Source organism: Lissotriton vulgaris, chromosome 9 (assembly GCF_964263255.1).
Source record: "Lissotriton vulgaris chromosome 9, aLisVul1.2, whole genome shotgun sequence".
Taxonomy (NCBI): domain Eukaryota; kingdom Metazoa; phylum Chordata; class Amphibia; order Caudata; family Salamandridae; genus Lissotriton; species Lissotriton vulgaris.
In genome coordinates this window covers 1,112,935,471-1,112,947,911 of record NC_141697.1, presented here as the reverse complement: position 1 = coordinate 1,112,947,911, position 12,441 = coordinate 1,112,935,471, and the positions used below count along the sequence as shown (strand labels likewise).

At 44.9% G+C, this 12,441-nt stretch overlaps 1 protein-coding gene across 1 annotated transcript in view; it reads right to left on the bottom strand.

Annotated features, from left to right (window-relative positions):
- Positions 1–12,441, bottom strand: part of DNAH12 (dynein axonemal heavy chain 12) — a 1,291,066-nt gene that overhangs the window by 1,107,292 nt on the left and 171,333 nt on the right. The window contains exon 12 of the mRNA XM_086939114.1: positions 4,985–5,163. Within this exon, the coding sequence (XP_086795240.1) occupies positions 4,985–5,163 (179 nt within the window). The remainder of the gene's footprint in view (positions 1–4,984; positions 5,164–12,441) is intronic.

Here is a 12,441-nt window from a genome sequence, read left to right as displayed (position 1 = left end):
CAGTTCCTTCTTCTACCACAAGATCAGGACACTCTATGACAATTTTGGCGACCAAGACCAAGGCACCGTCCCAACACCATCCACCAACTACGCCACCCAGCCGACCCTCCTCACCTGGACCCCTGTCACCACAAAAGACAACGCAAAGACTATGAAAAGCATCCACTCGGGAGCACCCATTGACCCATGCCCAACGCACATCTTCCACAGGGCCGCCTCCACCAACGACGCTCAACATCCTGTGATTGTGGTCAAATCACAATCCCCATGCCTAACAAAAATGAATGTGTCCATCTGTAACAAAACGGGTGCTCATCTAAAGCGCTCTGACACCCGATGTCTCGGATCTAGTTCACGCTATATAAAACTCTAAAAAAATAAGATGGACAATCAACTGCGCCCCCAAAACAGGCACGTTCCCTGACAACTGGAAACGCGTCAAAGTCAACCTCTTCTTCAAGAACCCCCCGCTGACCAGACGGACCTCGAGAACTACAGGCCCATCTCTCTCCTCCCCTTCGCCACCAATGTCATCAAGAAAACCCTCAACACCCAGCTAATGCACTTTATAGAAACCAACAACATCCTTGACGCATCTCAATCCGGATTCCGCAGCAATCACAGCATTGAGGCTGCCCTCCTAGCTGTCACTGATGACATCCACACCCTCCTCGATCAAAGCCACACTACAGCCCTCATTCTACTAGACCTCTCAGCAGCTTTCGACTTTGTCTCCCACTGCACACCAGCCGTCTGACTCCACGACGCCGGCATGCAGGGATCCGCCTTAGACTGGATTTGCTCTTTCCTCCCCGGCAGAACACAAATAATAAGACTCCTGCCCTTCCTATGTGAACCCACAGAGATCAAATGCAGAGTTCCCCAAGGATCCTCCCTCAGCCCCACACTCTTCAACATCTACATGGCCCTCCTTGCAACCATCGTCAGAAAAAATACTTACTCAGCATAGTATCCTAAACAGATTACACCCAGCTCATTCTCTCCCTCACCAAGGCATCTGACATCACCAGGCACAGTTTCCAGGAAGGAATGAAGGACATTGCATCCTGGATGAGCAGCAGCTGCCTGAAGCTCAACTCAGAGAAAACGTAAGTCCTCATCCTCAGATCCACCCCAGCGCGTGGGACAACACCTGGTGGCCCCCGCCCTCAAAAGCCTCCCACCCCCTGGACCAGGCCTGCAACCTCGGCATAATACTTGACTCCTCACTCACCATGAACCAACAGATCAATGCTGTGTCCTCCACATGCTTCCACACCCTCTGCATACTCCACAAGACCTTCAAATTGACCCCCCCAACTCCAGGAAGACCATCACCCGCAGGCTGGACTATGGAAACACTTTCTAGGCCGGAATCAACAAATCACTCCATTGCAAACTCCAGACCATCCAGAACGCCTCAGCCAGACTCGTCCTCAGCATTCCACGATATGACCACCTCACCCAGCACCTTCGCAACCTCCACTGGCTCCCTGTTGAAAAGAGAGTAGCCTTCAAGCTGCTCACACACGCCTACAAAGCCCTCCACAACTCCGGACCCCAATACCACAACGAAAGAATCTCCTTCCATGCCCCCAAGAGATACCTCCGCTTCGCGACCTAACCCTTGACTAAATCTCCTGCATTCACAGAGCCAGAACGGGGCAGATCCTTCTCCTACATCGCGGCCAAGACCTGGAACGAACTCCTCCTCAACCATCAAAGGAAGCCTTCCACTACAAGCCTTCAGGAAAGACCCCAAGACCTGGTTGTTTCGGATGACCTCGGGGGCTGCCCGAACTACCCCCACTACCACTCCCCCAATGCCTTGAGACCCTTACGGGTGAGTAGTGCACTCTATAAATATCTTGATTGATTGATTGACTGTTGGAGGAAAAGACTAGGGTTGATTTCCAGAAGATTGGTCCCTGTGCGGTGTGGCACATTAAGCAAAACAAGGATGCACTGGAAATGGTCTGAGTATTTGCCAGTGAGTGACATGAAAATAAGCATTCCACCCCTATTATTATTGTTTTCCCAGGACTTTATTACATCGTATTACTATGAAAATTAGTGATTTATATGTGGGGATGATTTCATGAGTTTAAAAATAACCACACCTGGTTTCAGTTAATGGCCTATTTACAATATTACTTAAATAAATCAACATCATTATTTTCATGCCAGTTTAAGTCTTGAAGAGTAGAAGCACAGACCCTGTTTTACATTCAAACAAAATATAATGGAAGGCGCATTCTCTAGCTGGAAGGAACTTGCTCCAAGGTTGTAACCACAATCCTAAATAACTCCTCCACAAATATCGAGGCCTGTGCTTGTTGTTGATTTTGTTTGCCTCTATGGAAGCCTTTAGCCATAGAAATATATTGCAAAGATCCAAAAAACTGGGTAAGGCGACAGTTCCAGAATTATGAGTAACGTTAAATTTAAAAAAAAAAAAATTTTTAACACACCATGAGTGCTACCGTTTTTCATACACACCAACAGAAAACAGATCATTGACGAGTGAACCACTTTTATCTGTTTTTACCATTATTTTGAGTAGCCCCCCACCTGGCACCAGTGGCGTAACAAACCTTGAGGGGCCTCCCTGCAAAGTACATGAAGGGCCCCCCTAGCTCTGGAGCCTTTCAGGAGCTCTCAGGCCAGTGGCTGCCACCCGTGAACAGTGCTGGAGAGGGCCCCCTCGAACACGGGGGCCCCATACAACAGGGGCTAATGTTACACCACTGCCCGGCGCTGAAAGTTTCTCAATTCTAACTTGTGCACTTAACTTAGTTCTCTTACATGGCCATTACCGAACTAGAGCACCTATCTCCATAGGTTTGTTAATTTTCTTCTGATTAATTCTTTATGCTGGCCTTTTATTAATATCTTTACTAAGGCCTGTTATTTTTTTTAAATCTAGGTAGTCCATTGAAGTGATTATCGCTTCCAGTTCTAGGCACAACATCCACAACTACACGATAATTCCGTAAAGAATGTACACTTATAATTAACAGGATGCAGTGGCGCCTCCTCCACTAAGGTAGGGGACGTTGCCCCACTTGTTTGCTGCAATGAAAGAAAGGAAAAATAAAATTATAATAATCTGACGTTATTATCATTTTATATGTTTCTGCTGCGGCAGCATAGGGCGGGGTAGGGCTGCTCTGCTCATAGAGCAGGGCAGGGAAGGAGTGGTGGGCACAGTGAAGTGCGCATGACGCTTTGGCCAGCCCTCTCTGGCCAGCAAAACAGTCATGCGCACTTAGCATGTTCTCCACCCAGGCTGAATTACAGCCTGGTTGGAGAATATCCCCTAGCCCCCAATTCCTGTCTGAGCGCCGAACTATGGCGCTCAGATCAATCACAACGGCAGCGTTGTGTTTGGCTCAGGGGAGCCTGGAGGCTTCCTGATCAGCTGACGAAGAGGAGAGACGACGTGGGAGAGAGTGGCGAGGAGGTAAGTGTCTTTTTCTTTTTTTACACCCCCTCCCCCTCTGCCCCGCCACCCCAGATCCGTGCCTGCCGCCACTGATAGGATGGTAAGTGAATTTTGCTGGAGTGTCACATGAGTGCTTATTATTTGTTTTCTTAAGCAGTTGCATCAAGTAGATATACAATATATCATGTAGTTGTTTTCCCATGATCATTTATTTTACATATTCTGTTCTCGGTTCATGAACTGCCTTGAACGCCTGACCAAGAAGTGATGTCAGAGGAGGGCAGGAAGCACACTCTGTGGATCGCAGTAGATAGTAATATTTTTCCCATAAAATTCTTATATCATATCATAATACGATTACAGAAGGATCTTTTAGTAGAACAAATAAAATGCAAGGCAGATTTGATGATTTTCTTGTGAAACCCTGCAATATTCCAGTACAGTTACTCAAGGTATTTAGAACAAAAGAAAATCTTTAAGCATGTGAAGTGAAAAGCGTGCGCTTATCGATGGTTTAAAAAATAGCATTGATAATATGGTGTACTGGTAAGTCAGAGAGTGGCCTATTGCACAAAAATGGTTAACATTTAAAGTTATATGTTAATGACTTTGATTGACCTAATGTTACTTTTTTATGCATTCATGAACATTCCTTTCCTCGCATTTGGGATCATAGATTTCGCTTCACAACCTAAATCAGTGGCTTTTTAGATGATGCAATCCACCAGTTTGGGGGAAGGGCTAAGGTGCAAATGCATTTTTACTTTCCCCCGTTTACTTATTTAATTGATGTTACAGTGCAAACTTCTCACATTGAAGCCATTTTGCACAGCTCTCGAGATGTTGGGGAAAAAAAACGTATTGATGTCTCTCAAAGAATGGTGGAAGATATAGATCAGGACATTCTAAAGATGGGAACCCACAACACAAATAATTTTGTTTTGTCTGTTTATGTTTTTTTACATCTCAACTGCAAGATCACCTTTGCTTTGGTCACATTAAAAATGGTGCAGACTGTATGAATTGTACACCCCATTGTGATAATAAAGGTAATCACTCATTCTAGTATGTCTTTCCATTAATGTTAGGTGCACAACTTTGGTGTGACTAGCCAGTGCAAACGCCTACTAACCTGGTAGATGTTCGCTGCATTCTCAAAATTGATTTTGTGCACCCTACATAGGATCAGTCATGTTCTCATCTCTAACACTAACTTTACTTTAAGCAGAATATTCACCATACTGGCTGGCAAGTATGTATTTGGCATTTGAACATTTCTCAATAGCCGATCTGTGAATAAGGCTTGAGAAATTCTTCCCTACATACAATGTTCTGCTACCATAAGTGTAATTCAGAACACAAAGCTTTTGGGGGGAATCAGGTCTAGAGGTAAAAAAAACTAATTAAGCCACTATTGCATTACTATATGCTACCTAGATTCTACATGCATGAAATCTGTATTTTATTCGTTCAACAGGGAAGACACATAAAGAATACCCATAACCAACAAGCATTTAAGAGAACAAAATTAGTACTTACTTTTCATTTTCCTCCCTGAGTTTTGAAGCCAGGTTTTCAATCAGTGTATTTGCAAAGCCTTTGGCTTTATTGGCCAAACCCTGTTTCAGATCATCGCAATCCAAACGCACCATCTTGAAGTGTGCACGAGAATCCAGATTCACGATTTCTTTGGCAACGTTGTTAAATTCTTCAATACGCTTTAAAGAATAATAGCAACATTTTTTATCAGCACTTTATGTTTTGATAAACCTATTAGAACCTTAAAACACTGGACTTAGTAGCTGATTTAGTATCCGCATAGTTTAGGATAGATGATTGTAGCAGCAGTAGTACACATTCTTTTACACTCTGGTTTGTTGAGTTCAGTGTTTTTCCTGATCACCAAATTATACACTTATATCTCTATGAATTAAGTCCACGTGTGTTCCTAATCAATTTTTCATTGTGGTGTGACTATTCACCCTATTAGGTTAGCAAAGCATTTAGAAACATTATTGATTAGTGCTGTTGGCATATGCATATGGTAACTGAAAAACATACATTTATATTCCAGATGATTATAGGAGTAAAGTATTCAGCTCACCAGATATTGCAAGTAAGATAGAAATATGATATACTTGTTAACGCTAGTTCTTCACCGAGAGCACCCTCCACCAATTCATGAACTCATGCATTCTCTCCAATAAAGGTTGGTTGATGTAAGCTTTTCATCAATCAGATCCCTTTATTACAACATCCTAGAGATTTAGCAACCTACAGATCGAACACTCTGCATAGACACGTCAAAACACCACTGGCTCGGAGACCATTTCAATTCAAATTTCAAAGGAAACAGATTACCCCACAACCAAATCATTAGCTAGCATCCAACACAGAGGTGAATATGGTGGGGTGACTATGAGGAAGAAGGGCAATTTAGTACTACTATTTCATGTAATTTAGATTATCTTTCTGCCATGGGATAATTTTCATTTTTATAACCTCTTATATATAATAGTAATTGCTACACCTATCGAAGGGGCTCATTATGATGGAGGGCGGATCATAATGGTTATGGGACCGACCGCCAGACGTGTGGCTGTCCCACCAGTTCAATTAGGATGTGCCCACCATACTGCCAGGCACATCCTGGCCTTTTACCATTGCGGACGGTGCTGCTGGCTGCAGCACCGTCCGCAATGGTAAAAGGGCATGCAGAGCACTTCCCTGCACCACATGGCAGGCAGGGAACTGCAGGAGGGTACCATGGGTACCCCCAAGTGCACCCCCCATTGCCCACCCCCTCCGGGGGCCAACAATTGGCCCCCAAAGCCAATCCCCGCCAACCTTTCCATGGCGGCATCGCTGCCATGCAAAGGCTTGTAAATCACCCACATCATAATATGACTGGCGGTGCCTGCTAGGCACTGCCACCCTATTACTGGCCCAGCTCCACCCGGCAGCAATCGTAACGATTGCCGACCGACAGAAAAGCGGCGGATGGACTTTGCGTCCACCGCGATACCTACCACCATCATAATATGGCGGGGTATTTCTTGTTATGCCATTGCAATGAGCCCCTAAGAGAGGAGAACACAGGGAGGCAAATTCCACCCACTTCTTCAATTAAATATTAATAGGAGGGGACTATTCCACCTAGGGATCATCACATAAATTTGATTAAAGGCCAAAATAATGCAAAACATGCCCAGTAATTTTCACGTTGCTACATGCAATTTCTATTCTGGAAGGATATCGCACAAGAATGCCTTAGTTACAACCTTCTCCCTTGTGAAGTGCACTCTTGAATGCCGCAGTAAAGTTCTGATCTCTCCATTAACCATATATTAAATAATACAAGCTATAATAGATAATATAATATACGGTCCTTACAATATATATATAATATAATAACTTAAATTTGCATAAAAAGTCAAGGCTTACACATTTTAAGTAATAATGTAATGCTGTCTTTATGTCAAACATGCAAAAACCCTTACACTGGAGTTTAACGATAAGGAAAAATACTAGTAAGTATTCCAATTGCTTCTCCTGAATACGGAAAAACTGTCAAGCGCTCTACACAACTGTAACTCCAGTTTCCGGTGCTTTGATTGCACAAGAGAAGGGAGACACAATCCTGCAACCTTTGCGCCACTTCACAAGGAGATTTAAGCATGGAAGATAAAGGGGTCTCCCCAAAGGAGTCATTGTGAGGAAAGACCCCTTTGTCATCCTTTAGACATAAAAAGCAGGCACTAAACAAACCTGAACACAGATTTTAACAGGACTAGGAGAAACTAGAATAATTCAATGATGGACAAAAATGAACAGCAAGAATGCTTTTCCGGAGTATGGCCACAAAGAGACTTGAAGCTAGGGCAGCCCCTCAGGCTAAGAGGCAGCAGTTCAAAAAACAAAAACAAATTCAATATCGTTTTATTTTTAAGCCGCTGGATCTGCCAGCATGTACAGGGAGGGACGGACCATGGCATGGTAGGGGGAGGAGTTGTGGTGCGCTCCCTAAGTGCTCATGCACACTTGGCTTTCCTGCAGCCGGGATGGAGAAACCCAACAGACTCCCTGGTCTGAGCAGGGAGTCTTTGTAGCCTGCTCAGGCCAATCCCCGTGTGTCTTGCTTAGACAAGGAAGTCCCAGCGCCGAGGCGTGAGCGGGAGGTGGCCGGCAGCAGGTAAGGGTAACTTTAAAAAAAAGATTATTTAAAAAACACCCCCACCACCGGCCCCGCCGCGCTCCCTCAACCCCCGCCCTGTCCCCCTGCCCCTCATCTCTTTGTATATGGCGGCCGCCTCTGACTTGAAGTCCACAAAACTCAGTGCCTGGAGGAGGGGCCACCTGCTACCTTCCGGTGCCCCATGCTATTTAGCACTCTGCTTACTCCTGCGGCACAGGACGCTTTTCTGGAGACTGGCTGCACGGGGACTCAAAGTCCCAAAAACGTAGTGCCTGCTAGCTTCCCATGCTGCAGTGCTTTTTCGCACTCTACTCACTCCTGCGGTGCAGGGTATGTGTGGCACAGGCCCATCCTACACCAGTCAGCACCAAGAAAAAACAGGGTATGGCCTCCCACCCTGGCTCTGTGACTGGGCGTTGTCTGGTCTACCTGTTGAGATTGACAGGACTGCTTCATATTATTCAAGTACCATAGCTATCTCCGAATGCTCCGGTATCCTGCTCCGTGCTTGCACTGATTTTCTGTATGTGTACACAATTGCTGGGGTGGGATTTGGTACCCCAGCATCGACTCTTTGCATGTTTCTATATTGGTTAGGGAAGGTTGTCGTCCCCTAGCATCAACCAAGCCTGCTTTCTGCCTGTACAGATTCCCTTCGTGTTTGCACACTTGTTGGGGGCAGGGTTTCGTCCCCCAGCATTTTCAGAGCCTGCCACTTGCCCACATTAATTCTTTGCATGCTTGCACACCTGTAGGAGTGGGATGCCTCGTTTCTACAGTGGTGGTCCAACTGCCCCCGCAGTCTTCAGGCTCAGAGGCACCACCAAACTGGCAGCACCTGAGCAGGGTGGAGCTGTGTTGCTCATAGCGCCAGTGTTAGCCCAAAGGAGGCTGGGCTGGTCCACCCCTTTTTGGTGGTCGCCTAGAGATGCTTCTTCCTTTTCCATTAACATTGAAAATTGAACGGTGTTAACTGCATGTAGCAGAGTTGAGTCCAGGCACTCAGGGAATCCCTGTTGCTGGCAAAAAGGGTATATGATATATCTACTATGCCTTCATCAGCCCCATAAATTTGAAGTTCTGTACCTGGTTGGGTGGTCTCTTTTGGGATCGACCAGAGCAGGGACTGTTTGCTGATAATGGTATTCTTCATAGTGTTTTTTTGGCTCATTCTGATCCCGGGGTCCTGTAGTCCCGAGTATTGATGGGCCTGCTCAAATGTAGTGGTTCTCGCTAGTTGGCATAATGGGGAAGAGAAAAGTGCTGGTACTCAACATGGACGACAAGCGACCCAGAACGAGTAATACAATTCTGTCCTTTTTAAATAATGCGGTGGGTGCACTCACTGAATAGATCTCTAGCGTAAGAAGAACAACGTATGCAGTCACGCCAAGAGACAGATTAAACTTCAGTAGCAAGGGATACTCCCAGTGGTGGCTGGTATTTAACGGCAGTGGTAGGGTCGCCGCCTCTAGTTTTATTTTATTTTATTTTAGAGGTTTTATATAGCGCTGGCTGGATCCAGAGGTTACAGAGCGCTTTACAATTGTAACAGAAAGGTGTTTAAATACAGGTACAGTGTGTATAAGTACAGAAAGTTGATTAAAAAATAAGCAGTACACATAGGATAAAGGTTAAACTAGATGAAAAGTAAAAAAACAATTGCTAAACACAATAATATATACAATATAGAGGTCGCAGTATGGTGGGAAGGTTCGATAAAATATACCTAGGAGCAAGAAGGACAAAACATGTGCAAGAAAAACTGAAGGTCATACGGTGTAGTAAGAAACGGGAGGTAAAGGAGAGGCAAGGAGGGGGGGGTGATAAGATTGAAGGGGAAGGGCAGGAAGCACCCAGCTCCCCCTAGCCAATCACAACACTGCAATGCAGCATTGTGATTGGTCTGAGCACCATGGTCCAGCTCTCAGCCAGGGAATGGGAAGCTGGGCCTTTTCTGCACCCAGGCTGTAATGCAGCTGGTGCAAAACATGCAACGTGCATATGATGGTTTGGCTGGCCCGAGACGGCAGGCCAAAGTGTCTTGCACACTTGGAGTGGGCAAACCTCTCCTGCCCTACTCTATGAGCAGAAGCTCCACCCGCCTCTTCCCAGCTGAGCAAGGAGGGAAAATAAAATGATAATAACATTGAGTTATTTTATTTTTTCCACGTTGGCCTGCTCAGTGGGATGACGCTCCTCCACCTTAGCAGAGGAGCCGCTACTGGATACTTCCCAAAATGGTCCTGTAACCACTGCAGTGATAACCCACAGATATTTTTGCATACCTAGTTCTAACCAGATCTACATAATGTACAAGTTATAAGTACCCCTTCCCATTCACAAAGGCTAGGTGCAACCATAAAACAAATCAGAGGTGTTGGGGAGGGAGGTGAGGTTAGGTCCAAGGATAAAAAGGGAACATTATCTCATGAATCGCAAGTAGGAATTAAAATTACTACAGGTCCCAGAAGGGGGCAACTGACAGTCACATCGTAGAGCATCATGGTACAGGAATTTCTTTTAAACATAGAAACCAAAATGTAAACTGCTTTTGATGCTCTCAACACAATAATTACTAAGTTGGAGGAAATGGCGGAAACATTTGGGAACACCGTGGGTTCCCTAGGGGAGCAGTCGGAAAACAGCTTGAAGAGGGCATCTGAGCCAGGAATCCCCCTCCCAGACCATAATACTTCCTTCACAGTAGCTGGTTTTGAGAGGTTTTCCCAACCACCAATTTTAGATCTTGTTGCAGGACGAGGATATCTGGCAGAAGCAATAACAATCCTACTCTCTCTTCTTTTCCAGTGGCCCATTTATCATGTAAGGAGGCCATAAATGGGGTGGTAGAGGATAGGACTTTGGCAGGTACGCACACCCCAAATTGAGAAGTAGATAGTTCAAGGAGTGTCCCGCAAGTTCAATCCGGGTCTCCCAGACTCTATCGCCTGTGATGTCACTATCTAACTCCCCTCAGCATGTACTCTGTATGTCTTAGTTTTGGCCTATGTCCTCCCCCTAAACCATTCTGATTCAGAAATTTATCAGCAATTAAAAAATAAGTAGCCTGATTCATGAACGACCCGTTTTGCGAGTCTATAATAGCGATTCATAAGGAATCGCTATTACAGGCTCGCAAAACGGGATTCATGTAGGAATCGCAAAAAAAATGTGATTCCTACATATTCCTTATTTGCGATTAGCAAATTGCTAATCGCAAATAAGGAATAACTCCCCATTCATTCCTATGGGCCAAAAGGCCCATAGGTATGAATGGGGAGTATTCCTTATTTGCGATTAGCAATTTGCTAATCGCAAATAAGATAGCGATTTAAAGGGTGCCAGGGGTGTCCAAAAGACACCCTGTAGCACCTCTTAAATGCAAATTTAAACAGGTGTTGCGCACACACATGTCCAAAGGACATGTGTGTGTGCAACATGCAACTTAGAGAAAGTTTTTGCTATTTACCACGAGGTTTGACCTCGCGAAAAATAGCAGGCCGAAATTGCGAATTCGCTATTTAAAAATGGATGATGAATTGCATTTAAGGAATCTCAAATAGAGATTCCTTAAATGTAATTCCTCGCAAAATAGCGAAATCGCTATTACCGATTTTTGCATTTGGGATGATGAATCCCAAATGCAAAAATCGCACTCGCAAAGGGCCAGATTCTCAGAATCTGGCCCTTTGCGAGCGCAATTCAGCTTGATGAATCAGGCTGAAGGTGGTTTACTGGTTGGCGGTAGGTTACCAAATATTTTTATTCCGTCAATATTTGAGATCATAATGGTGAGAAAAGTGGGATGGATTGGGAATGCTCCAAAAACTTGTGAAGGGGACTGCATTGTGGTTAATGTCTGCAATAGCTACAGGGTGGGAGGCATTTTCAACAATCTTATGACCAACCCAGTCACCCCCAGCAGCATCATAGCAATCCAACTGGGTTTCTTTTACAAGGCCTTGCAGGGGAAGGTGGGGGGGGGACACCCCTATAGATCATAAACAGGACCAAGTAACACCGATTAAATACAGAGGCCTGTCATAGCCATAAGTAATCTGTACAAACTATTAAATGGGCTTAAAAATCAAGATTGACTGGGTGGTAAAGTGGGCGGCTATATTGCTCCCGCTAGAGTTAACCCCCCATCTAGGGAGCTGAAAGTACTAAATTCAAATATTGAAGGCGTTCAAGGGACATTTGGAGATGCAGAATGAATTAAGATGCTTAATTCACAAGACATCATTTGTCTCCAGGTGATGTGGGACAAGGAAGGGAACCTATATTTAGACGGTTATACCTCCTATTAAGGGCAGCCCATCTTTGAGTGGAAGAGTTAGAGGGGGTCTAGGTACTTTTATCAAACTAGGTTTGGAATGTAAATATGAAGTGGTTCCCACTAACTCTCTCTTTTTCCTCTGTGTTCCCACTAACTCTCTGTTAGACCTGTCGGCCCTTTGGGTGGTCCCTCCTATTATTTATTTAATTTTTGTCACCTTTTTGCCTCCTAACACTTTTCATTTTTATGTCCACTGGGATTTTGGATGTTGTCCAGGGGGCCAGGTGCTCCTGGTCCCTATGACTGTTTGAGGCCTTGACACTCTTTGTAGAGGTGGTGAATGTAGAGACACAAAATGGTGGCTTATAACTGCCACATTTTTACCTCAGAGACCTGAGCCATAGGATTACACTGGGATGGTTCGAGAACTTCCAGCTGGTTCCAGTAGCCAGGGCCAGTCTATATAAGGGTCAAAACCAGGGCGGCCATTTTAAGAGTGACCAGGGAGAGCTTAGGTGA